This window comes from Myodes glareolus, chromosome 12 (assembly GCF_982192425.1).
Source record: "Myodes glareolus chromosome 12, mMyoGla1.1, whole genome shotgun sequence".
NCBI classification, from domain to species: Eukaryota; Metazoa; Chordata; class Mammalia; order Rodentia; family Cricetidae; genus Myodes; species Myodes glareolus.
In genome coordinates this window covers 18,114,380-18,141,118 of record NC_142037.1, presented here as the reverse complement: position 1 = coordinate 18,141,118, position 26,739 = coordinate 18,114,380, and the positions used below count along the sequence as shown (strand labels likewise).

The 26,739-nt window shown below is 50.8% G+C and overlaps 3 protein-coding genes across 14 annotated transcripts in view; 2 read left to right on the top strand and 1 right to left on the bottom strand.

Moving 5' to 3' along the window:
* Window positions 1-154: 154 nt before the first annotated feature.
* On the top strand, window positions 155-7,586 carry Ap1g2 (adaptor related protein complex 1 subunit gamma 2). Its single transcript, XM_048444472.3, has 22 exons — window positions 155-230; window positions 363-564; window positions 1,117-1,241; window positions 1,383-1,524; window positions 1,624-1,720; window positions 1,878-1,954; window positions 2,080-2,175; window positions 2,694-2,774; window positions 3,057-3,155; window positions 3,306-3,361; window positions 3,503-3,616; window positions 3,774-3,914; window positions 3,997-4,051; window positions 4,132-4,254; window positions 4,829-4,918; window positions 5,007-5,134; window positions 5,366-5,470; window positions 5,761-5,887; window positions 5,970-6,105; window positions 6,710-6,873; window positions 7,221-7,319; window positions 7,396-7,586. The coding sequence occupies exons 1-22, from the start codon at window positions 193-195 to the stop codon at window positions 7,495-7,497; spliced, it is 2,397 nt and encodes a 798-aa protein (XP_048300429.3). The 5' UTR covers window positions 155-192; the 3' UTR covers window positions 7,498-7,586.
* On the bottom strand, window positions 7,580-11,562 carry Thtpa (thiamine triphosphatase). Of its 10 annotated transcripts, none has more exons than XM_087912040.1 (4): window positions 11,472-11,562; window positions 10,976-11,031; window positions 10,318-10,869; window positions 7,580-9,179 (listed from the first exon to the last, which is right to left on the bottom strand). In XM_087912040.1, exons 3-4 carry the CDS (start codon window positions 10,862-10,864, stop codon window positions 9,052-9,054), a joined length of 675 nt encoding a protein of 224 aa, XP_087768166.1. In that variant the 5' UTR covers window positions 10,865-10,869; window positions 10,976-11,031; window positions 11,472-11,562; the 3' UTR covers window positions 7,580-9,051. The 10 variants fall into 10 exon arrangements, with proteins under 10 accessions (XP_087768166.1, XP_087768168.1, XP_087768167.1 ...); XM_087912042.1 differs by having other exon boundaries at window positions 10,972-11,031; window positions 11,472-11,555; XM_087912041.1 differs by having other exon boundaries at window positions 10,972-11,031; window positions 11,449-11,554.
* Window positions 11,563-13,388: 1,826 nt separating this feature from the next.
* Window positions 13,389-26,739, top strand: part of Zfhx2 (zinc finger homeobox 2) — a 35,510-nt gene continuing 22,159 nt past the window's right edge. For 2 of the 3 annotated variants that reach the window (XM_085698530.2, XM_048444578.3), the window contains exon 1: window positions 13,389-14,653. The gene's annotated coding sequence lies outside the window, so the exon portion shown is untranslated. Of the gene's footprint in view, window positions 14,654-23,862; window positions 23,981-26,739 lie in introns of those variants that run through there. The other variant, XM_087912031.1, reaches the window with a different exon arrangement.

Here is a 26,739-nt window from a genome sequence, read left to right as displayed (position 1 = left end):
GGGACTGGGAAACTGATGCCACCTGAGATGGAAGGGGAGCAAGAGATCTCGCAAAGGAAATGGTGCAGGGATCCAGAAGGAAAGACTAGGAAAGAAAATTCAGCCCGGGAAGGAAAGTGAGAAATGCACTAGGCTTTAGCGCAAGCGCAGTAAAATCACACAGGGTGGGGCAAGGACGCAAGCGTAGTGGGAATGTCCTTGCGAGGCGGGATGGTGGCTCTCAGATCCAGGTGGGAGGTGAATGTGGGCACAGTTTTACGGTGGTGGTGGGACGCAAGCTCTTAAAGAACTTGGCACAGGGCGATTCTGGCTACCTGGCTGGAACATGTTAAAGTCTTTCCACTCCCGGGCTCTGCCCTCAGGATGGTGACTTCGTTGAAACTTCAGGACCTAATCGAAGAGATACGCGGGGCCAAGACTCAGGCCCAGGAACGGGAAGTGATCCAGAAGGAGTGTGCTCAAATTAGGGCCTCCTTCCGCGATGGGGACCCCCTGCAGAGGCATCGCCAGCTGGCCAAACTGCTCTACGTCCACATGTTGGGCTACCCCGCCCACTTTGGACAGGTACTGGCCAGAGATAGCTCCAGAATTTGAGGAAGATGACCAGTGGGCCCCTTTGCGTATCTGTACCCCATTTGTGTTTCTCCCGTTTTGTTTTTTGTTTGTTTTTGTTTGTTTGTTTGGGGTTTTTTTTGTTTTGTTTTTTTGTTTTGTTTTGTTTTGTTTTTGTACTGTTTTGAGAAAGGTTCTTTATGTAGCCCAGGCTGGCCTTAGAACGGGCGAAAATTCCTACCTCCGTTTCAGTGTTGGGATCTCAGGCACGCCTCATTCCGCCCAGCTAAATCCTTTAGTTTCTCAGCCTTTTATCCATTACCCTAGTGGTAATTCCTTAGCCAACTCCGTTCTTAGCACCTTCCCATCCTCTCCCAGTATCACTCCTACACAGGTCCCTGAAATCTGCCTGCCATCGTCTGGATCTCCACTTAAGTTTCTGGTTAAAGAGAGCGTGATGAAATATGATTCCTCACAAGTTAATCTGGCCTTAAGAAGGATATGGCTGGGAAATTAGTGCTGTGGTTTCACACGACCCTTCCCGGTCTGCCTCCTTCCCCATAGATGGAGTGCCTGAAACTGATCGCCTCCCCCAGATTCACAGACAAGAGGGTGGGCTACCTGGGGGCGATGCTTCTATTGGATGAGAGGCACGATGCCCATCTGCTCATTACCAACAGCATCAAGAAGTGAGAGGGTTCTGGGGCACTTGAAATCGGGGCGTTGGGAGAGTGGGAACTGCAAAATCCCAGAGGGCTGCCTGCTATCAGTACTGGGAAGAAAGAACTAGTTTTCTTCCACTTGACTGGCCATTCTTCCAAACCCTACAGTGACCTGAGCCAAGGGATCCAAGCAGTTCAAGGTCTGGCCCTGTGCACTCTGAGCGCCATGGGCTCCGCTGAGATGTGCCGAGACCTCGCCACTGAGGTGGAGAAGCTGCTCCTGCAGCCCAGCCCCTATGTGCGGAAGAAGGTGGGATGCAGACCTCTAGACATGTGCCTCTCCAGAAGGTGTTCCCAACCTGCCCTGTGGGAGAAGTGTGGAGTCTAATTTGGCCCTTGATTTCTGCAGGCTGTTTTGGCTGCTGTGCACATGATCCGGAAGGATCCCGAACTCTCCAACATCTTCCTCCCACCTTGTGCCAAACTGCTCCGTGAGCGCCATCATGGTAAGAGCAACAAGGACCTCCACCATCCACTTCTGGTCTGGCTCTGAAATAAAGTGAGAAGCAAATCAGGAAAACCCACTCCCTGGACAAGGGTGGTGCACACACACAATCTGTCCCATGGCCTGGCCCACCATTCACTGCCCCGCCCTGACCCCAGGCATCCTGCTGGGCACCATCACGCTGATCATGGAGCTCTGTGAAAGAAGCCCTGCAGCCCTCAGGCACTTTCGCAAGGTGGGCTAGTGAAGGGGCAGGCCGTGGGGCAGGCAAACGTGGGTGGTGGGTGAAGAATCGGGACTGATGGTTGAGAAGAGAAGAGGCATGCCCGGACAAGGCTGCCTGTGTGCTTCTCCTTCCAGGTAGTACCCCAGCTGGTACAGATCCTCCGGACTCTGGTGACAACCGGATACTCAACAGAGCACAGCATCTCCGGTGTCAGCGATCCCTTCTTACAGGTAGGCTGAGGCTCACTTCTATCCCCAGAACAGGAAAGACTTCACAGGAACACCATGGCCAGTAGTCACGTCTCGTTTGGACATAGTCCAAGTGACAAGCTCAGGATTGCTCTTGTCACCCTAGGACTGGGGGTAGGGAATGGAAGGTGGTGACCGAAGAGTCAGAAAATCCAGTTTGGTAACCAGTTTGGTTCCAAAGCCAGGTGTGGTGGCACATGCCTTTAGTTCTAGCACTTGGGAGGCAGAGGCAGAGGCATCTAAGCAAGTTCAAGGCCAGCCTGGTCTACAAAACAAATTTCAGAATAGCCAAGGCTGCGCAGAGAAAGCATGTCTTGAAAAGCAAATCAAAAAAGGCCTGTTCCAAACTCCCCTACCTCTACACAACTCTACCTCCTGCCAGGGGCCAAGGGATCTGTGGAGGTGAGAGGGAGGGTGGGAAGTGGGGGGAGTCAGAGCCCTTACCACGTTGCCCACAGACCCATGGCATTATCCTCTAAACCCCTCCTATCCAATCTCAGGTACAGATACTTCGTCTCCTTCGGATCCTGGGACGGAACCATGAAGAGAGCAGTGAGACCATGAATGACCTGCTGGCCCAGGTGAGAGGCACCCCTTAGGCATGTGGTTTCTTAGGGTCCCTCAGCCCTGAACTTCCTCACATGACCTTTATCGTGCAGAGGTCATATAATTGCCTTTCTGTCCCCCCAAACCAATGACTTCCATGAAGGAAGGGTATAGTGTGTCATTATGGTATTGTCCCAGTGTGTAGGCGGGTCCTAACACAGTGGAGTCCAGGGAACTTCATTAGGGGCTGAAGGAGTCTAGAAATCACAGGGAGACTCGAGCCCTGTACTGATGTGCCTCTCCCGCTATCCACATAGGTTGCCACCAACACAGACACCAGCCGAAATGCAGGCAATGCTGTCCTGTTGGAGACAGTGCTGACCATCATGGACATCCACTCTGCAGCGGGCCTCCGGGTACCATGATATCCCCATGTGCTCTCCAGCTGTGGCTCCACCTGCCCAGCTGGTCCTGGTCACTGGCTTCTCCGCAACGCCCATCATGGAGGAGATCCCACTGAACGAGTGGCTTCGTCTCTGACTGCCTCCACCTTCTTCTTCCCATAGGTTCTAGCTGTTAACATTCTTGGCCGTTTCTTGCTCAACAATGACAAGAATATTAGGTAACAACCCCCAGTGTCTGGCTAGACTGTCACACTGTACATCTGGCCTTCTGCATTCCTCCATCTTGGCCCACCTAACTCTTAACACAGGGTGCCCAGGCAGATGACCTCACGTGGCATGGTCTCTCTTACTCTGACCAGGTATGTGGCACTAACGTCGTTGCTCCGGCTGGTGCAGTCCGACCACAGTGCTGTGCAGCGTCATCGGTCCACTGTGGTAGAATGTCTCCAGGAAACCGATGCCTCCCTCAGCAGGTAAGCAGAGGGAGAAGGGGACAGAGCGGAGGACACAGTGCCGGGTGGCCCAAGTGCAAAGCAGCTGGAGCGAGAACTAAAGGACAAGGTGCCTGAGGTCAATGGAGCTGGAGCAGGGTAACCTGGGCCATCTGCCTGGACGCCTCTCTCCTGCCAGGCGGGCCCTGGAGCTGAGCCTGGCTCTGGTGAACAGTTCCAATGTGCGAGCCATGATGCGGGAGCTCCAGGCCTTTCTGGAATCCTGCCCCCCTGATCTTCGGGCTGACTGTGCTTCCGGCATCCTGTTGGCTGCGGAGAGGTGAGATGACAAATACCTAGGAGTCAGAGGGTGCGGCCTGGGGAGGGATGCTGAAACGACTGATGAGTCTCACGTCCCCTAGGTTTGCTCCAAGCAAGCGGTGGCACATAGACACCATCCTGCACGTGCTGACCACGGTGAGATGGGGTGGTCAGGGAGTTGGGGAGGAGCGGGCAGAGCTCACTGCTCTGACTTGGCCACATCTCCCCCTCTCCAGGCAGGCACCTATGTGAGGGATGACGCAGTGGCCAACCTGACCCAGCTGATTGGGGAGGCCCAGGAGCTTCACGCCTACTCTGTGCGCTGCCTCTACCATGCCTTAGCAGAAGACATCTCCCAGGTCTCACTCCCCTTGCCCAGCTTCGGCTCACCAGCCTTTCCAACACTAGAATTTGAATGGTTTTCCCCCCAGAATAGCAGCCAGAAGCTGGTTGAGGACAAAGCCCACCTCTTGCTTAGGCTTCTGTCCTGGCCCTGGTGCCTACCGACTGCAACTCCAGATACAACTTTCTTCAGGCGAATGCCGACCTCCCAGGCAGTCTCCAGGAGCAAATGAGATGTAGGAAAGCTTGGTGCATACATTCATTTCTGTTATTACCTCCAATGCTGAGTGGATTAACAGGTGCCAGCTGATATCTATAACTCCCCTCTGTCAACTTAAATAGAGTGGACAGAAAGCATCCCAGTTTTCTTAGGAAAGAGCCTCTCAGGGCTCCATCCTGTGACCAGGCCATGTAGTTTCGGTGCTTGCCCACCAGAGGGCAGTAGGAACCAAAATGCCAAGACAGCCTGCTAACGAGCTTAACCCTTTCCTGCCAACCCCACAATCTTGGCACTGCAGTGAAAGGACATTGTAGGGTCTAGAAGAGAGGAGGCCCCCCAACTAGCTCAGCCGTGCCTCTTTCCCCACGCAGCAACCGCTGGCTCAGGTGGCAGCCTGGTGCATCGGCGAGTATGGGGACCTCTTACTTGAGGGTAACTGTGAGGAAACCGAGCCTCTTCAGGTGAGAGCCGAGGAGTGGGAGGTACACTGGAGAGGACTCCTCGGGACAGACGTGGCCTGTGGGCATGACCTGGTGTCCACTCCTGAAGGTGGAAGAGGAAGAGGTGCTGGCGCTGCTGGAGAAAGTACTGCAGTCCCACCTGTCCCTGCCAGCCACCCGAGCCTATGCTCTCACAGCCCTCATGAAGCTCAGCACCCGGCTGCCGGGAGGTAACAAGTAAGAAGGAAGTCCCAGGCCTTGAAAGATGTCCCTTCATTGTGGCTACTAATCTTTGAACTCTCCGGGCACAGGCCCCTCTCTCCAGCCCTTCTAGTCCTTAGGAATCTGCTTCTGAGCCACATATATTAGCTGTCTCCTTACTCTGTGAGGCTTCCGCTTTCTCTCTCGTCCTGGAGGGGAAGAGCAAGCCAACTGCCATTGTTGCTCACAGGCCACACTGTGGCCCAGTCGTATCCGCCAGGTGGTCTCCATCTATGGGAGCTGTGTGGACATAGAGCTTCAACAGCGGGCTGTGGAGTATAACGTGCTCTTCCAGAAATATGACCACATGAGGTATGTGAGCTTCAAACTCCGTGCTCCCCAAGTGCTCCCTTCTAGATAGCCTTGCTCTCTGTGGTGAGCACCTCCCATCCATAGCTGACATTGATCTGGTTCCCAGTCCTCACTGGTTGTCTAGAGACCAGCAGCAGTGCACTGTCTTAGGAAACCAGAATAGCACTTGCGACCCTGCATGTGACCCTGCATGCCCAGGGCCCTCTTCTTCTGTCCTCAGTCCTTTACCCAAATGCTTCTGTGCAAGCACAGGGCTCACACAGAGGGACCCTTGCATTCCATCCTCTCAGGGCTGCCGTCCTGGAAAAGATGCCTCTCGTGGAGCGCAGTGACCCTCACGTCGATGAAGAAGGAAAGGAACAGAAAGCGGGGGCCCAGCTCTTGGAAGCGTCAGCCCCTGTCCCCACAGAGCCCCAGGTGAGGAGGCTGGAAGACCTGAGTAAAGAGGACTTCTGTGGGTGTCCACGCCCTGACGTGACCCTCCTGCCCTTCTGTCCAGGCCACTAAGCTCATGGATCTGCTCGATCTCCTGGATGACACTCCTGGCCATGCTCAGCACCTTCCTCCTCTCGATCCTTCCCCCGGGGAGACCCTGGTCCACCTCCTGGACCTTCCCTGTGCACCTCCAGCCCCTGGTAAGGCTCAGCAAAGGGAGTACATTAGAGAGGGTAGCTGGAAATGTGTCACTCTCTGTCTGAGCCAAGGAAAGAGACACCATCTCAGTAGGCAAAGGTTTCATTCCATGCCAGTTCTGTCTTGGTTCTCTATAACGACCTTCTTTGTCGTAGCTCTTACCCCAGTCTGCAGGCCTATTTCCGCTCCAGGCTGTATCATATCCCACTACCCACTCCACTGGCCCCTTCACCCCCCAAATTCTTCCACCTCAAACACTTGACATTTCATGCTTTCCCCAGCACCTCAAATGACTAGCTCACGCTCACTCTTGGGGCTTCAGTTAAATGTCAGCCGCCTCATCCTTTCTCTCCTGCTTAACTTGGTTCTCCCCAGTTACTTTTGACTTCTTGTTTCTAAATCATGGCGAGGATTATCTTGCGCTTCGTTGTCCTGTCGTGTCTGCATCCCAGCACTGGGTGGTCAGCTCTCACCTCAGCTTGTCTAGTCTCCCATTAGAAATGGGGCAGTGCAGAGCCAAGATTCGCTTGCTCCATTTTGGTCGGGTGAGTGGCTAGCTGTGCTGTGATAAGCCTGAGCACTGAGCTGCCCCTCTCCCTTGTCCAGCTCCCATCCCTGGTCTCAAAGTGTTCGAGCATGAAGGCGTCCGACTGGACCTGTCCTTTGTGCGGCCACTGGAAACCCCAGCCTTGCTCTTAGTCACCGCCACAACCACCAACTCCTCAAGGGAGGACGTTACCCACTTTGTTTGCCAGGCAGCTGTGCCCAAGGTTTGAAAAAATGGGGTTCAGCCATGTGTGGTAGCTCATGCCTGTAATTCTAGAACTTGGGAAGTTGAGGCAGGGGAATCACAGTTTGAGGCCAACCTGGGCTACATAGTGAGTTTGAAGCCAAGTTGGGCTACTTTGTCAGAAAGAAAGAAGAAAAAATTAGGGTTCAGAGGTAGTACAGGCACTCTGGGAGAAAAGGCCAGAAAGTAGTAGAGGTGGGTGGGAGGTGGAGTGAAGCAGGAAAGGGGTGATGTGGACAGCCATTGTCTGGGAGCCACTGAGTGTGGAGGACTGCCTGAGCCCAACCAGAGGTCCTACTACGCTCTGCCCAAACCTCCCATTTTTAGAGTTTCCAGCTGCAACTACAGGCCCCCAGTGGGGACACAATTCCAGCTCAGGGTGGCCTTCCTATCACCCAGCTCTTCAGAATCCTCAATCCAAACAAGGTGAGTTGTTGGACCCTGCGGACAAGAGACATGGGGACAATCTGGGACCTAACCCTGGTCTCTGCTTTGTTTGTAGGCAATGTTGAGGCTAAAGCTGCGCCTCACCTACAACCACTTTGGCCAACCAGTACAGGAGATCTTCGAGGTGGATAACTTGCCTGTGGAGACGTGGCAGTAACTTGTTGTGGCCTGTGTCTGACCTGCGTGTTGCCAGGCTCTTGGTATCTTATTCGAGGAATGGAAATAAAGGCACTCATAAATTGCAAATAGCAAGGAAACTTTATTCAAAAGCGGTGGTGGTACCAATCATAAATACATTGCGAAGAGCAATGCCCACAGTACTCAAGGGCCCAGAGTTATTGCCTGGTGCTTCTTTAATGGGGTCTTAGGGGAAGGAGTTCATTGCTAAGTGGCATAATTTGAGTGGTTCTCTATTTTGACTGACAGGCTTGGATTCTGTAAGCTTTTCCTCACTGTGCATGATCCTTCCCATGATGCATCTGGTTTTTAATCATATGCTCATTCGTCATAGGCACAGGATGGTAAATAGGGGATTCTCCTTAAAAGTTCACCCAAAGGACAGTCTCCCTTACTCTGCTTGACTCAAAACCCATCTAGGCCCAATCAGCTCCCTGCTTTCTGCACGCAGATATGTTCTAAAATGTTTGAATGAAAACTGTCCGCAAAGGGGAGTTTTTGATGGCTGCTGTGGGAGGAGAGACTTTTTCCATTGTCCGAAGGGGGACGTACATGCCACTCAGTAGAGTTGCAGTGGGGGTCCTAGGTGCGCGCTGTAATTAGGATGTGTGGACTTAGTGAGGATCCTAGGGTGCCAAGTGCATCCCCTGTCAGATGAGAGGTGTGCACAGCTCAAACCAAGTGGAGTTCTAGGTTGTTAAAATGTTGTGTAACTGCCTCAGCTCACCTGAAATCCGTCTGCACCCTCAGCTGGGAACAAAAGCCCTGAGGGCTAACAGCAGGTGGCACTCTGGCCCTGTGTTGGTCTCCACAGTCTGAGAGACTGAAAGCCTATGAAACCTGAGCGGGGCAGAAAGGCGTGTTTTGACCTAGTGAGAAAGAAAATGTGTAGGAGCGAGGGTATGAGCCTTCTCCACAGGATGTATGACTTCCTGAAACCCCAGGAACCTGTCTCAACAATGGTTTTCTTTCTCCCCATCTCTGGGTTGGAGAGCAAATTTGTCTCTAAACTGCCACCTAGGGCACTCTACCCTCTGGGCACAGTGGCAGACCCAGCAGAATTCTAGATTTCTAACAGGAGTTCCCAGCCGTGTTTCCCTGCCTTGTTGCTATTCCCTACCCCTTAAGGCAGGGGAATCCCTGCTGCTTCCCGCATCTCTAACTCAGCTGTAAGGCGGCTTCAGAGCTGCTGGCAGAATCAATGGCATCGACCACGGGAGGGGGGGGTGGCAAGGGATTTTCCTGTGCTTAACTACTGATCACAGCTAAGTGGAAATCCTATAAACACGAGCGGAAATCAATGGAGGCTGCTTAGCGGCCAGGGGAGAGGGGCGGCCCACAGATTGCATCTGACGGATGAGGGAAGCAGTGAGGGAGGGCTCGAAAGAAGGGCAGCTGAGGATGGGTGAAAGACCAGGCGTTTCGGGGACAAAAGTGGCCCTGTTGGAAGGGAAGGGCACGGTGGGTCCAGGTGTGGATGGCAGCTTCAGAGTTCCCTTCCCTTACAGAGAGTGAACCCTGCTCCCAGAAACTGTCAGGATGTCGAGTCCCCCGTGGCTTCACTGCAAACGTTTGCCTCGAGCAGGCGCTGATAGTCCTGAGGCCTGAAGCGCTGTAGGTATACCATGAGCTTGGCAGGTGCCGTCTCCTGCGCTGGCACTCCTGCAGGCAAGGGGACAACAAGGGAAGAAACAGATGCAACCACTGAACACGCTTTCACTTGCTCCCTGCCCACCCAGCCGGGACTCCAAAGTTTGCAGAACAGTACTAAGAATCCAGATGCCACCCAAGCAGCCTCTCTAAGTCACCCGCTCTGCAGGTGGCCTGCAGTGGGGTGAGCCCCAAGATTTACTCGCTTGTGTGGCTGGAAAGCCATGCCTGAGCCTCTCCAGCAATGAGAAATGCTGGGGAGGCACCCTGTGCCACCAAGACAGGGGAGCCAACCCATTTCACATATCACCCTTCTCTCCCATCAAGAGTCATGCCCATCTAGGCAAGCCCAAGCTCGTTAGCTTGGTGATGACGCACATGCAGGGAAGTAAAGAAAAGAACCAAACGCTATGGAAAATGAAGAAGAGCAGGAACTGTGGAGTGACATTCACAGCATCTCGTTTCTAACCACCGGCTGCCAGTGTTGAGAATGGGAATCACATGGGCATGCTGACCCACAGCCGGAAACTAATGCCATGTGTGGGTTCTAAGGAGGTTCAGTCCCCTAGGGCTGTCCAGACCTGTGGGGTGCACAAACCCTGAAATGTGGGGTCAAGCTGTCTGTGTCAGAGCAAAGCATGGAAACAGAAAAATCTGCCATGTACCCCCCCACTAACCCCCCCACAAATATAATGTTTTTGTCTTTATTCCAAGCCAAAAGCACAGTCCAGAGAGTGTGGCTACCTCCACCTGTAATCCCAGCACTGGGGTGGATCACAAGTTTAAGGCCTTACCTGGACTACACAGAGGACGGAAGAAAAAGCCAGTGAGGATATAGGAAGTTCAAAGAGAAAATGGAAGTTTATGGAAAGGCCTGATACACAGAACTAGAGGAATTAAATGAGGTGATAACGAGGATAAAGACTGGAGACAAGAATTAAATCCAAATTAGCTACTATGGAATAGAAAGCCATTTTACAGACGTGAAAACAAACTGGACCTTTGAGAAAGTCGCCACAAAAAAGTTCCCTTATAAAAATGATTCCGACTCCCCACTACTCTATGGCTCGGTGGCGGGAACGGGGGGGCGTAGTCTCCAGTGAGGTTAAATGAGAAGTAGGGGTGGCATCAAAGAGCCTGTCTCCCTCACCAAGCATGGTGCTGAAGCTGAAGATCTTCTCTAGGGCAGCTGCTACTTGAGCCTTCTCCCGCACCATGACCTCCACCTCACCCACAGCATAGCCGAAGTCTGTTGAATCCAAATCCACTCTGAGCTTCGGCTCCTCTTCACTGGCTCCAGATAAGGCCAGCATCCAGGAACTTCGCGTAGTCACGAAACTAGCTACTTCCTGCAGCTTCAGGGAACCCAAGACAGCAGCCACACCTGCAGTCCCAGGCTCCTCAGCCCCGAGCAGTACAAACAGCTGGGCCACAATGGCAGGCTCCGATGTGAGCTCCACATACTCGTTGTGGGATCCTGAGATACCTGCTACTCCAGGGCATTTGAGCTCCCATCCACTACCTTCTCGTTGTCGCAGCCAGTGATCAGACCGCATAAGGCTTAGCTCAGAAGTATCATAGTAGATGTCTTGGAAGGTGACCCGGTGCTCCAGGGTGCCCCCCAACTCCTGCAGCCTTTCTTCCGTGTCAGGCCCTGGAGTAAACTTTCGCTCCACTTCGATCAAGCCCTGGGCCATGTTACCTGCAACACACGTTGGCAAAATATTCACTGCGTGCTCAAGGGTACGATTAGTCAGCAGAGACCCCCCCCCCTTAGTCCTGGATGAATTTAAGAGGCACGCACATACACTGTCTCAGAGCTCTGCCTCAGTGACACAGGGTTCTACTTCGAGATTTCAGCGTGCTGCAATGATAACAGGTCTCCAGTTAAATCCTAGTACTGATAATGTCTTAACCCAAAAGGCTCGCTAGAAAGCAGGCCCGGATGCTGATGACCTTTCCACATCTCTCTACACCTTGCCACCCAGGCCAGTGGTTCAGTGCTCGGAGTGTCCTGTCATTCTTCGCACAGCACCGACCAGCTGAACCTCAGAATTCTCTTCAAGACCCGAGGGTCTCCCTCTCCAGGGACCCGGAAATGGAGGAAGGGAACCCACGCTACACCCGCGAGGAATGCCGGGAGCAGTCTCCGGCTCCGGACCTTGGCCCTGGCTCTTTACGCGCGGGTCCGGACCTAGCACCAGCGGCCATATTAGACCGGTGTAGCGGTGCCGATGACAAGCTAAGCCCGAGAGGTCTGTTAGGTTACGTGCGACCCAACCCGGTAGGCAAGAGGAGCGAGACCATCCTCTCGCCCGCTGCTCATCCTGGATCCTTCCTGGAGCCGGGTCATGGGCCAAGATCTCGAGCCTCAACGTGAGCCTGGCACCCTGGGCCTGATGCATGATGGGAGATGTAGTTCCAAAGGGCCTCCTCACCTTTCATGCCCACCCGTCGCTATGGTGATCAGAAACATGCAATTAGAGTTAACCAGCGGGGCTCTACCTGAAGCTTAACTGGAGGGGATTGGGGGTTGGCTAAAGTGAAGAGGAGAAAGCAAGGAGCTTAGACTCCAGTCCCCAACCCCTCCCAACGTAGACTGTGGGTGGGCCGGATAAAAGACACAGTCACTCAGATACTGCAGTTTATGGCAGCCCACTAAGGGCTGGTCAGTAGCGATGGTCTGGCACGTGAGTGGAGTAATTCAGTTTAGCCACCTGGAATGTTTTTATGATTTTATTTTATTTTATTATTTTATTTGATACAAGGATCTCATGTAGCCCAAACTAACCTGGAATTTCTGATCCCCCTTAGAGTGAGTGCTGGGTTACATGTGTGAGCCACAATGCCCTACCTCTATCCCGGAATTTTAGAAGGGATCTAATACAAAATGGTACAAATGTTTAGGATAAAGGTGAGTGGGAAACTTTCTATTTCTATTCAAAAGTGATATTTTGAATGTGATAGAGATGTGATGGAGGAGCTGAGGCGATGGTTCGGCACTTAAGTACACTTGCTGTTCTTAATAGAGGGCTGGAATTACCTTCCCAGCACTTATATGGCGGATCACAGCCTCTATAACACAGTTACAGGGGGATCTGACGCCCTCTTCTGGACTCCTCGAGTACTACAGACAGAACACTGAAATTTTTTTTTAAATTAATTTAATTCTAGAAGAGGAGGAGAAGAAGAGGATGTAATGGGATTTTGATTGTTGGAGACCTGGGTAGAAGTAATTGCCTGAATAAAAGGACCAAAAGCTAGCTACAGCACCTAGTCAGTATCAAAGCAGACAATGGCTTGAAGTACAGTTGAGTGGCAGCTTGAAAAAAAGCCATGAGTGAGTGCCAGGCTAAGCTGTCCATTTCCAGCAGTCCGTGAGCACACACATCTGTACAGGCACACATCTGTACAGGCGCACATCTGTGCAGGCACACATCTGTACAGGCACACATCTGTGCAGGCACACATCTGTACAGGCGCACATCTGTGCAGGCACACATCTGTACAGGCACACATCTGTGCAGGCACACATCTGTGCAGGCGCACATCTGTGCAGGCGCACATCTGTGCAGGCACACATCTGTGCAGGCGCACATCTGTAATGCCAGCATCTGGGACGGCTGAGGCAAAAGGATCACAGCTTGAGGTGAGTCTGAGCTACAGACTGATTTCCAGGCCATGCTGGGCTAAGGGCAAGACCTTGTCTGGAAAAGACAAACACAAAAACAAAAATAAACACAGACAGACATGGGAATTACTCTCTGTTTGCTTTTGGAACCTGAGACGGGTCCTTAACCTTACCCTAATACTGTAGTGTATTTGTAGACCTTAATTTTGTCTCTGCCTCTGAGCGAAGACACTGCTAACTTCTAGATTTGCTTCCGTGATAAGTGTCAAGTGCGACACCTGTTCCCTTATGTCTCTAGAAACAACCGGGGAGGAATTATGGGAAGGTCCCTGGTTTACAAGCATGGCATTTTGAACATGGGATGGCATTACACAAACTGCTACTTCTGGTCTACTGGGTTGGATCTTATAGAATACAGAAAATACCAGTGCTTTCTGGGTCAACAAAACTGAAAAGGAAAGTCAAAGAACTGAGTGGGAAGGAAACACCCCCAGACCCCAACTCTTCTCTTTAGCTTGAAGCTCATCTGTTGTTTACTGGACTCCAGAAAACTCAAAGTCGACTCTGCTTCACTTCTAGACCATTGCCGCTCCACCTCCCCAAGTCTGCTTTTTCAGTGTTCTGCCTCACAATTAAAAGAGGGTTGAAGATTCATTAGCAAACTCAACTGTTACATGGTAGAAACTCAAGATAATGGTTTCTTTCCCACCCTCAATTTCAGGAGTTTCTGCGATTGTTGTCCTTTAAGAAAAATATGCCCTATTCAGCTAGTTTAAGCTCTGGAATCAGACCACTGACGTTTGCATAATGGTACTATTGTTTTTTGGCCATGCATTCTTGAACTGGTAAGACTTGGTTTCCTCTACTCTAAAATGAACTCCTGTATACTCCGCTTTAGAATCTTAGAAATTGATGGGCTGACAAGCTGAAGAGAAGGAACCAGAGCCTCCCCCTCTCCCTACCCAATCGAGGGAGTGCAACTGAGTTGAGAAGACAGCCACCCTGGGAGACGTCAAAGTAATTGTTATGAAAGAGAAGGTTCTAGTAGTCAAAAGGGAACCGATACGGCTAGAAAGGGATGAAACAATGATGGATCTCCGACGGTTCTGGGCAGCTTACAGAAAACAGCTTGCTCTAACAGTGATTTAAAACAACACACTTATGGCTTGTGTAAGCAGGATAAAAGAGGAGGGGACGAGTGTTAAAAGGAACGTGCCCTTTCTGCAGGAATAGGGCAGACTCAGCGCCTGAGTCAGGGCGGAAGTCGGGTGGCAAGGTTGGCCGGCCCCGCCCCTAAGATCCTGGCCCCTGCCCAGGTCTTTGCCTCCTGGGACAGGGGGCTGACTTGGCGCTAGCCGTCTATAGAGGGCGGAGGCCTGTAGACTACAGCTCCCGGCATGCACCGCGGCGGGCGGGTCGCTGCACCTGCTCAGTGGGGCTGCCCCGGGCGCCTGGGTATTGATTATTCCATTGTGTGGGACGCCTCGGCTCCAGCCAGTGAATGAGGCGGAGGAGTGAGGGCTAGAAGGAGGAGGGCGAGGAGGAGGAGGAGACAGGGAGCAAGCCAGTGCCCAGGGTGAATCAATGGAAACCCACTCACGAAGCCGGGAAAACACTTCAGCCGCAGCCAAATAGCATTGATTATTTTCTTTCACTTCCCTCACCGCCGTGAATTTATTTATTTTTCCATCTCCGTCCCCGACGCCCCGGAGCGAGCGCTGAAGGGAGGGAGGAGGAGGGGCAAAAAGGAATCAACACATCGGAGAAGTCCCTTCCAAGAGCCGCCCCCTCCCCTCCCCGCCTCGCGCTGCTTGGCGGCCGCGGTTCGACTCCCGTCCCTGCTTCCAGCTGAGGTGTAAGTGCATCGATTTCCGATGCTGCTGGGTTGGGTTTTTTTTTTTTCCTTTTCCTTTTTTTTTTTTTTTTTCCTTCCTCTGCCTCTCACTCTCCTTCCCTTCCATGCTCTTCCGAATCTCGAGATCGAGGAGAGAGGAGGCGCTGGGAGACTGCTACTGGAGGGGACGGAGAGGGACGGGAAGGGGCTGGGGGAGGGGACGCGGACGGACAGACAGCCGGGACGAAGAGGACAGGAGTGTAGGGGAGAAAGGGCGTGCGAGCCGGAATGGGGAAGAGAGGTAGGGGTGGGGAAATGGAGAAGAGAAAGATATGGGCCAGCGGGACGGAAAGAGGGTAGTGAGAGCCTAGACGTACCGCGCCGAGCTGTACCAGGAGCGGGGTTCCTGGAGGGAATGGGAGGCTGGGTGAGTGCAAGGGCTCTGAGCTGTAGCCGGGAGGGGCCTGCGGCGCAGAGGAGCTCAGCTGGCTGCGGGATGGGGGAGAAACCCGGGCGGGAAGGCTGATGGATGGGCTAGCGCGCCGGGGTGCTGGGTGGAAGGGGGAGTGGATACCTTTAATGTTCATTTTTGCCTGAAGTAGGTGAGGGGAGCCCCATTCACAGTGAAGCGTGCCTGCCCTGCTTCTCCTGCTACCCCGACTCGCCATCCGCTCTCCTATGCCCCTCATCATTTTTTGAGCTCTGGACCACGCTTCTCACTGTGCCTGCGTCCCCACTGATCTGTGGTTGTGCCATTTTTCACTTTGCTCCCCACCCCATCTATATTCAGTTCCGTGTGTCACTGTCTTGACTTTGACACTTCTCATCCGAGTGATCCTTACCACATATATACCCCTGTCCCTATGTGTCACGCCTAGACTGACTGACTGGTCGGCCATCCTCGGCTCTCCTTCAGGGTCTGTGTGCACAACGGTGGCCTTTTCAGCTACTTTGGAGTTTGCTTATCAGCCATGATTGTGGTAGTCTGAAAAGTAGGGGATGGAGGGAATGTGTCTACCCCTGATGACTCCAGTGCCCTTTCAGCGTGGGCATGACAGCTTTCTGCTCGCCTTCAGCAGGGAAGCCTTGGAACTTCTGACATTGTTGATCACCTCGTTTGCCATGTGCCTTTGGGTCTCCAGTGTGTCCTCTGCCTTTCCAGGAGCTTTCCACCACAAGCCTCCTCCTTGCTGACTTCATTTTCCTCCCTTCCCCCACTCTACCATTGTATATATATTTTTATCCCCCCAGTTTATCTCACCCTGTTGTCATATCCTTTTATCTGATGAATTCCCTTGCATAGTCTCCATCTTTGTTCCCTGTTCTCCTTAGTCTACCAAAGTTGGGTTGTGTTTGTTTGTTTGTTTGTTGTTTTTTAATCCCTTATCCTGTCACCCAGCGTTTTAACCCTAGCAGCAGCAGATGCCACGAGCAAAGGGCTGATTGAGAGATGGGGGTTATGTTTTGTGAAGGAACATAAAAAGGCCAAGAAATCAATTTAATGGGCTTCCAGGGGCGTGTAACTCCTTCATCAATCAGTTCCATTATGTCAGCTCACTGTCAACTTTAATTTTGTAAGGGGATGTTCTTTAGCTCCACCCCACCTGACTGCCCCCAGCCTTCAGTTCGGTCCAGATAGAGTGGCCTTTTCTTCACTTTTTAGTTCATTTTCCTCATGGGATCCTGCTATTATTCTCATTGGACTTAGTAACATTCTTTATGAGACAGGTTTTATTATTCTCAGAAAACCTACCTTATGCAGAGGCCCTGTTCATTCAGTCTAAAGAATGGTAAGCGTGGATAAGGGACCTGGAGAGTTTTTCGTGGGTTTAAACCCATCATTCTTTTTCCAGACTCCAGGAGCTTAAAAGGAGGAAAAGGTGAGGTAGATATGGGCAGCTGATGGAAGGGAGAACACATGGGTTAAAGAAATGCTTGGCCAGAGGAAATGAAGAAATCTGTACGGGATGAGGAGGGAAAGGGAGGAACTGAGAAGTGATTAATGAAAAACTGAGATAATTAAATAAATAAGTGAGTTAATAGCTGTACAGGAGGAAAGAGAACGGTGACAGAGTATTCCTAAGGAGGGGTCAACAAAAGCAATATGAAATGAGTCTAGTGGTAGAGTGGGGGAAGGGGAGAATTAAGGAGTAAGATGAGGTGGAACAGAGTATGGTACAAAGAAGGTAAAGGGGTGGCGGAGGCAGGCATGCTGGAGCAGATCAGAGCCGCTCAGAGCCCTGGAAAGGGAGAAGAGGAAAGAGTGGGGCATCAAAGGAGACAAATGCCTCCAGTGCGCAAGACCAAGGCAAAGAGGGAGCCCTGCAGGGGGTGAGCAATTTGGAAAAAATGGCTCCACAGCCTACCACTGGGCCCCGAAAGAGAGATGCTTGTGAGGAAAAAAATTACAGAGATGAAGAGAGACAGAGACTCTCGCCAGCATTCATTCCGTCAGCCCCATCAGTCACTCTGTATTTTACTGCCAAGCCAGGAGAACACAGCAAAGAGATGAAAGAGTCGAATTCCCATTTACTTCAAATGACAGGAACTTGAATCTTCCCAGCCCCCTGAGAACCAAAGACTTCAAGCCTCTGATGTCATAAATTGCTGGGTTGCCTTGGCAACCTGACAGGGTCCCTCCTCCATGATGTCAGAGGCAGCTGGTGTTGCCATATTGAGACCCATATAGGGACAACTTGCCCCTCTGTATCCCATGTGGCACTGGAGTCTGGATAGAATCATCTGTAGGACTTCTGTCTGTAGCAGTGACTTTGCTTCTCTGGAGCTAGCTATTCTTAGCTCAGGACAATTGTCACAAACTACTTTGTGAGTGTCTGAGGCTTGCTAGATCCTGACAGAAAGAAGCAAGAGGAAGTGACCTCAAGAGGCAGTGGGCATCGAGGTTGAAATGGTAGGAGAGAGAGGCAGGCAAAGAAAGGAAGAGAACTCAAAATGACAGCCACAGAACAGGAAAGAAGCTTCTGTGAACCGGAAGGAGAGCTGCTGAAAGCACCACAGGGAACTGGTGTGGCGTGTAGGAGGGAAAGACCAGAGCAGAGGGTAAACTGAGGCCTGCATAGAATGTGGAGGAGAGGCATGAAATGCCAGAGGGCACGGTACTGCAGGACTGAAGGTGAAAGGCCCTTTTATTTTGAGAGACCAGAGGAGGAGATACAGGGCTAGTCAGCTGTCCTCTGAGCAGTGGCTGCTTCTACCCACTCTCTTCCCTTTTTTGTGGGGAGAGTGGGTTGGAGGGTTGAGACAAGGGCTCACTCTGTAACCCAGGCTGACCTGAAACTTGAGATTCTCCTGCTACAGTCTCCTAGGTTCTAACATTTTGGGTCTGAGCCACCATACCTACCTCTAGTTTCTGATTGCTTTGTAACATTTCGCAGTATCTGTCACGCAGATACTCATAAATACCTGTTGAGCAAATTTCAGAGTCTGAGAGTTGTCCTGATTCCTGTCCTGCCTCCTAGGCCTCAGTCTACGTAAATAGCCAAGTCGGGAAGTCAGAAACGGTGGGGGGGGGGGGGGGCAGCAGACCAAAGAGGGGCGGTGTTCGGGGCTGAAGGCAGCCAAACTAACTCTCAAGGCGGACCTGGGAATTCTATAAAGATAACGGGAATGAGCCATCCAGGGAGCCCAGGGAGGATACGGAGGACAAAGAGGCAGATTCCAGAAAAGGCCCAGGGGTGTTTTCAAAGAGCAGGAAAATATGAAGTAGAATCTTCACCCCATTCCTCTATCGTGAGGCTAAAACTGAATCAGCCATACTCAGACACACGCACACACGATGACCACAAAAGTTCATAAATCAATACAGACCCACCTTAGACACCTGTCTTACCGGGATTACAAGGACGTGAACACTGCTCAAGTGGGTCAGAAGATAAGAGATAGGAATTAACTGCTGTAGAAAATTACCTTAACATCTGACTGCTGATTGTTGGGAAAAATCGTGAGATACAGGGCTCACTTTGAGTGTCAGAGTGAAGCTGCAGAAAGAAGCCTTCCAGGAGAAAGGGGCCTCAAACCAGGGCCTTAGGACCTGTCCTGTTCCTGCACGAAAGAGACAGAAGACCCTGAATGAGATAAGGAAGCTGGCAGAAGAGACAAGGAAGAGTCTGGCTTATAATAAGCAAGCCCTGGCAGCAGAAGGGGTAGAGGTGGGGAGTGGTAGTGGAGGGGGGGGACAGTGGCAGCTCTGTGTGCTGTTAGCGGCCGCCACAGACTTGGGCAGCTCATATTTTGCAGCAGGTGACAAGCTGTCGACACAGCGGTCCTTTACCTCACTGTTAGAAACTCATTTCATTGATTTTTCCATCTTTCTTCTCAGACTCCTCACACTCAGCTTCGGGCATCCCACCACCCGCTTTGCCAGGGCCCCTGTGCTCTCTAGGAAAGCCTCAGTGAACTCACTGCCTACCAATCCCTTTCCCACCCAGCCCTGGCTGGGGAGGCAGGGGTGAAAGAGATCAGGTCCAGATGGTGGATCTACTCCCGTGTTAAGCTTTACTGCTGGGATGGGGAAGTCTTCTTTCTTTTTTTTTAGCTTTTTCTTGAGACAAGGCTCTGCTGTCTAGTTGTAACTAGCCTGGCACTTGCTACGACAACCAGGCTGGCCTTCACTGACAGTGATACTCCTACCTCAGCCTCCTGAGTCCTGGATTCTTTATCTTTTTTTTGCGGGGGGGGCGGGGGGGAGTCCTCAGGTAGCCCTCAAACTCACTGCATGGCAGCGGCTGGCCTCTCCCTCCCAAATTCCGGGGTTACAAGCAAGCAGCATTGTACGCAGCTTCTTCTCTTTCCGTGTCCTGTGAAGGCAGCTCAGCACCCCTCAGCATACTGAAGTTTCCTCCTGTGTTTCAGCAGGAATACAGGATTGGTTCAGAACTAAAGTTCAGGCCTTGGGATTCGCAACAGAGCCATCCACCAAAATGATGTATGCGTGGGGACATACACCATGAGGAGACCATATTGTTCAGGGTGTGCGCATAGAGAGTCTGTAGCACGCAAGCGCTAAGCTGGTGGGGCAGGATGACTGTGGGCCGTACATTTTTAGTGTAAGTGTGGACATTTCCCCAGTGCAGCCTCCAGTCTCAGCTAATGCCCCTCTCCCTTTGGGACTGGGCTTGAGTGGAGAGGTCAAGCGTTGATTGCTAGTCATCTGGCTTCTTAATGAAGGAAGGCAGAGGATTGGACTGTTTCCTCAGAGGAAAAACATGGAGTAAATTCCTTCCCATACTCAAAAGTGTCATTCCTTGTTGGCTGTTCAAGCCAAAAGCCCTCTGCCCCTTCCCTCCAGTCCTCTCATCCAGTCTCCCCTCTTCTGTTCCTGGCCTCTTCCCTGCTTTATAGCTACCTCATCCCGTGTTTGGAAAACGGGCCTGCTCAGGTCATAGGCATGCTTCTTCCACCTCCGGCTTCTTCAGACTCTGCGGTTTCTAAAAACCTGGTGCCTTAGAAACTGAAGTGCGCTGGAGAGTGGGAAAGAAAAGAGCAGATAAGAAAAAGCAAGGCTATTGGACGGTCAGTCATGGTGGCCGCCATGACGCACTGACGCACGCCAAGCGGGCCTGTGTCTTAGCACTTGTGAGTGGAAGCAGGGCTCAGAGTTCAAGATCACCTGCTACAGCAGGGAGATTGGGGCCAGCCCCGGACTCTTTAAAAAGTTCTGGACAGCCTGGGCCCTAAGGGTGGGATAAAAATGGAAGATGTGACTTTGAGATGAGAGGGGTCCCGCAATTTAAATGAAAAAGGAGGGAGGGTTGTGTGGACAGAAACAGAACCTCAGAGAGAGTGGATAGTCTGAACCCTTCCCTACCCGTCTCATGCAAGCCAGACAGCCCAAGAGGAGGGAGTGGGCCTTAACTCAGCTCCAGGTCAGTCCTGAGTTCGAGCCATGCTGGTTATGACCCTTACGGGAGGAACTGAAGTGGGAAATTAATCAATATAATGAAGTCGCTGCTTTTTGTTTGTCTTTGCTGGTTTCCCCGGGGAGATTTGGCCAGACAGGGCGGTGTGGGGGAGGAGAAGGACATCAGGGGTGAAGGGCAGGGGAAGGGTGCCAAAGAGGACAGAGAAGGAAATGTGAAGGACAGAGGACAGACACTGTATGGAAGGCCATGAAGGGAAGTAACGGAACCCAGGGCTGAAGGCAAAAGGAGACAGCAGAGAAACAGAAGCAAGGAGAGAGGTGGACAGAGGAGAGAACAATGGGGCCAGAAGGAAGACGGGGAAAGGGCGACAAGAGAGGTGGAATGTGATGGCGAGCGGGAGGGAAGAGCATGGCCTGAGCTGTGAAAGCTGCAGCTGGTGGGGCCAGTGGGCGGGGCCTCATCTCCATCTCTAATGGCTGTGAAATGAGGTTAGCTCCATTAGAAGCAGCAAGAGTGTAACGAGATCACACTCATTAGGGCTGGGCCATCCAAGTAATTACCACCACCCCAAACACTCTGCGCCAGCCGCCAGCCGGCCACCAAGCACTTGCAGGCACACACACACACACACACACACACACAACATACCACATGATGCAGAACGGAAAGCTAGGGCCAACAGCCCTGTGAGCCCCACACTTTACAGCGTGCCTGCCTGAGGTTAGCACATTCACTAGCCCCCAAAGAGGTGCCCCAATAGGCCTACACCTAGGCCACCTACCCCACCTGCCACACACAGTCAAAGAGCAATCATTCCCAGTATTCCCCCATCAGGAAATAAGGCGTGTGTCTAGAGAGTGGTGGCTATTTTATCGATTGATCACACCCAAAGTGGTAGTCTTAAAGGGGGACGGAACTCCATGACATACCACTTGCCATTCCTTAGAGCATGTGAAAAGACCTGATCCGAGGCTTTAGGCCACACGGCTGGGTCCTTTCCATACCACAATCTAGAACCGGAATCCGATACCAGGTCTGTCTGACTACAAAGCGGGTATTGCCACTCCTACACCTCCAGCCCCAAGTCTGGTTTGTTTTGTTTTGTTTTGTTTTTTGTTGTTGTTGTTGTTTTTTTAAGTAACATCATTCTGCTTAATGGAGTTCATGTGCTAATATGGATACACGTGTAGACTTTTCACTTGTTGAAAATTATCTTTTCTTGTGTGTATATGGAGGTCAGAGGTCAACTCTGCAGTCAGTTCTCTCCTTCCATCTTTATGTAGCTTCTTAAGATCAAACTCGGGCTGTCTAGCATGTACCACCTGATGAGCCATCTCTCCAACTTAGAATTTAAAGAGACATAAATAGGCATCATTCAAAGAGCCCTCCCCTAGCCCCAGCTTCCTGTACAGACAGAGTGACCACTCTGCACCTTCAGGAGCAACTGCACATGCACCAGGGCAGTGGAACAGTTCCAACAGGCCAGTGCCAGTGGTGGCGCACACCTTCGATCCCAGCGCTCCCAAGGCAGAGACAGGCGGATCTCTGTGAGTCTGAGGCCAGCCAGACTCACTGCAGAGCAAGTTCCAGGACAGTCAGGGCTGTTACACAGAGGAAAACAAACAAAAAAGACCTCTTCAGACCGCATGCCAGCCAAGAGCAGAGGCCCTGTGACCAGGCCACCCAAGGTTCAAGTACATCCTACTTCATATCATCATCATCATCGTTGAAATGGCCTCCCTATGTAACGCTGGCTAGCTTCAGACTCACAGTGATACACCTGCCTCTGCCTCCCTAGTGTTAGAATGCCAGGATTAAAGGTGTGCGCAAACAGGCTGGCTACTTCCTTTAAAAAGAAAATATGTGTATTTGTATTATATACAAATAAATACAAATATATTTATTTGTATATATACATTTATTTGTATATATGTATACATACATAAAACATTTGTGTGTATGTGTATATAAGCACACAAGGGAGTGCACACACACAAACACACACGGAAATCATCTGTTCTCTCTCCACCATCTGGGTCCTGAGGATTGAACTTGGGTCATGAGGTTTGGCATCAAGTACCATTACCCACTGAGCCATCTTGCTGGCCCACGATTCTGCTTTCTAAAAGAGACTTTAAAAATCACTGGCCTCCTCTCAGTTTGTGTCCGGTTTGTGGACCGGGATGAAGAGGTGTCTGTGCTGCTGTCAGACAGTAGTGGACGGTCAGGGTTGTGATACCTGCCGGGGCGCCACATAGCCCCTGTCACACAACAAACGTTTAAAGATGTTGGCTGGTGTGACTAGGAATGTATCTCAGTGGCTGTGTACTTGTTTAGCATATACCAGACCCTATGCTAAAGATGTTAGCACTGTAATTACGACAGCTACAGGTGGAGTATCCTCAATTCGAGAGAGACAGAGACAGCGCACCGCAGTCTAAACATGAAAACAGTGTCACTTATGGGTTCTTGATATTACTGACAGAAGAATTTAAAAACAAAGCTGGGTGTGTTGGCACACTCCTTTTAATCCAAGCCCTCAGGAGGCAGAGGCAGGCTGGGTCTCCATGACTTCAAGGCCAGCCTGATCTACCTATGGAGTTCCAGGTCAACTGAAGCTTTGAGATTCTGCCTTTGGAAAAAAATAAATAAGCTGGGCAGTGTTGGAGCTTGCCTTTGATTCCAGCACTCCAGAGGCAGAGGCAGGTGAATCTCTGTGAGTTTGAGGCCAGCCTAGTCTACAGAGTGAGTTCCAGAACAGCCAGGGCTATTACACAGAGAAACCCTGTCTCAAAAAACCCAAAAAGGACAATAAATCAAAATGGTCTTAAAAGAAAGCTTGAGGCCGTTTCATTCAAATGTGAGAGAAAAATGAGAGCGCAGGCGAGCTGAAATCTGGGTGGCTGTAAGAGAAAGGGGGTGGGGAAGAAGCAGAGCAGCGTGCCTTTTGGGTATATAGACATTTGGGTATATAGACAAGCCACTGTGGATGTTGGAGGACTTCAGAGAAAACAGTGGGAAAGCCCGTAGTTAGAGCAAGCACTCTTCGGATGTTGGTAGGTGTCCAAAGAAGAAATAGAAAGGAAAAGTTAGACTTTTGAGCCAGAACTCCGGAATGCAGTCAGGCTCAGCAGTGAACATCTGTAAGCAGCTGCATTAAAGGAGGGGCTTCTGGGACTTATAAGGTAGCGCATAGAAGGGATAATTAGTTCTCCCGTTTCCTTGGCTGTCTTCAGGTGAATCCGCTTTCCTAACGATTGGGATCCTGGTCAAGTGATTGACAGGCTAAGTTGGATTTGAGGGAGAGGGCAAGAGCATGCAATGTTCTAATATTTAAGGCAAATCAGAATGTCTCGTCTCCACCCAGGGCCAGAGGAAGAGCCCAGATTCCATTCCTCTGAACAAGAAGAAGTCGTTTTCCTGTGTGGTCTTTAACAAAGTTCTGCTGTCTCCACCCTTTCCTAAGGTAATGGGAGGTGGAGTCCTTCTTAGAGCCCTTCAAACCTGCCAGTGCCTAACATCAGACAACCGGGAAATTGGTTTTCGAGTTTTGTTTTGTTTTGTTTCGTTAAAGTTTTGGAAGTTTGTTTCATTTTTTGTTTTTTGAGATAGGGTCTCACGTAGGCCTGGCTGGTCTAAACCAGGCTATCATTGAACCCATAGCGATCTGTATGCCTGTGTGCACGTGGGTGTGGATGCTTGTATTGGAGCCCCTGGAGCTAGGTACAGAGGATTGATGCGGTTGTGTGGATGCTGGGACCCTCTGCAGGGACAGCAAGTATTCTTAACCACTTTGCCGGCTCCCCAGCCCCAGAAGGAAGAGGGAAGTTCTCCACAGCACTGGAGTGCGCCTGTGTTATGCCTGTGATCCATACACATACTGTAGGTGTAGGCCTGTGTTATGCCTGTGATCCATACACGTACTGTAGGTGTAGGCGGTACTAGAATCATAGCGCTGCTCAAAAACTCATTTAAAACATTTTGGACTTCCTCTTTTGGTTTCTTATTTGTTGAGACAAAGCCTTAACACTAGGCTAGACCCAAGCTCACTATCCAGCTCAGGCTGGCCTCAACTCGTGGCAATCCTGCTGTCTCGGCCTCCTGAATGTTGGGACTATAAGCATGGGCCACCAAGCCCAGGAGAGTTTGATTTGTTTGTGCCATTCAGTGCAGACTATTACCCAAGACCCCATGCATATAAGGTAAGCACCCCCCTATAGTATATACCCACCCCTACTTTGAATTTTTAGAATAGAGATATCCAAACTGTAGTAGTAGTTGTAATATGATCTACTTATTTATTCTTTTATTTAGTAGTGGTTGGGACTGAACCAGGTTCTCATGCATGTTAGGCGAGTGTTTTACCACTGAACTGCATTCTCCTATAGCTGCCTTTGTGTATATTTTTTATTTATGCATTTATTTTTGGTGTTTTGAGCCAGGCTTCTATGTAACTGTGTAGCCAAGGTTGGCCTTGAACTCCTCTTCCTTTTACTTCTGACTCCTGAGTGCTGGGATTACATGTGCATGCCACCATGCTTGGCACTTTTTATTTTGAGATAGGGTCCCACAGTTTTTGCCCAGACACGCTCAAACTTATGATCTTCCTGCCTCAGTCTTCTGAGTAGCTGGGGTTACAGGCAAGGCTGTTATAGTAGTATTTAAATGACATTATTACATCACACAAATATAGACAGAGGTTTCTGTCCTGCCCGAGCCTATAGCTGTTCAGTCCCAGAGAAACACATAGAAGCTTATATTAATTATAAACTGTTTGGTCTCTTAGCTCAGGCTTATTATTGACTAGTTCTTACAACTTAAATTAACCCATAATTCTTGTCTATGTTTTGCCACATGGCTTAGTACCTTTTCTCAGTGCAGAATTCTCATCTTGCTTCCTCTGCATCTGACTGGTGACTGTTCTTGATAAATCCTTGTAATATTTTCCCCAGAGACATATGTTAATTTATGGTTCGTTTCTGAGATTGGGGGAATGTTAATCTGAGTATTCCATTACTGTAACAAATCACATCCTCACAAACTATGTTAGCCACACACAAGCTCACATCAAATTGAAGAACCAGAAGAACTTGAAGAGACCTTATAGTGATAGTTTTCCAAACTCAAAGAATCCTTTCTGAGCAGGCTTCGTGTTGCCTTCCAAGCTTGAGGCATGCCGAACATGTGGCCTTCTGAGTCGCTCCAGTGCACACACAGAGGGAGTCGAGAGAAGGCTCAGAAGCTAATAGTATTGCTGTTCTTCTGAAGTTCAGTTCCTAGTCCCTGCATTGGTGCAGCTGTCAACCGCCTCCATCTCCAGCCCCTGGGGGAACTGACACTTTCCCTCACCCAGCAACCTCACACACAGACTACACATATACATAAATACATAGTCTTTAAAAAATGGTCATGCAGACCTGTGTGCCAGAGCAGCCCCATGCTCTGTCCTAGGACAGCTGATATCTGAGTCATCAAGGGAAATACCCAGTTGACATGCTCTTCTCCTAGATACTCACCCCTACTAGAGGTGAACACACCTCAGAAAACCTTGTCCCTGTTAATGTGTGTGGCTTCAGCCCGCAGCTGCGCTGCCCTTCCACCCGTCACCTTCCCACCGCCTTGTCTTCCTCTGAGTCTTCCCCCTTTCTCCTCACATCTCATTGGCTTCCCTCAAACCCACCCTTAAGCTTCTTGCAAGGTATAAAAGAGCCTCCTAGTAGCCTTCCTCACACTAGGGACGGCTCACCACCCAGTCTGGAAGACATGCAGTATTTACATATGCAAATCAAGACGCAGCTCTCCCCCCCCCCCCCACTCCTTGGCCTCAGTGGCCTTCCGCTCATTTCCCTTTCCTCTCTCTTACACAAAGCGAGCACTTTTTAAATATTCATGAGGATGGGCGATCAGTAGGAAGGTGGGTAGAAAAATGGAAGCTTGGATAGTGCACTTTCATTTCCCTTCTAAATTCAAGGTACAATCGGGAGAGAGGAATTATCATTTTAAATGTAAGGGAAGCTGGGCCTTGCCTGACACAGGCCTGTGTTCTCTGTGCTTGGGAGGAGCACAAGTTTTGGGCTTGCCTGGGCAACAGAGTGAATTCAAGGCCACCCAGAGCAACTTAGTCAGATTCTATCTCAGAAAATAAAGAGGGCCAGCAAGTAGTGCAGTTCAATGCATAAAGGCACCTGTTGCTGGGTCTGTTGACCCACATTGGGTGCCTGCATC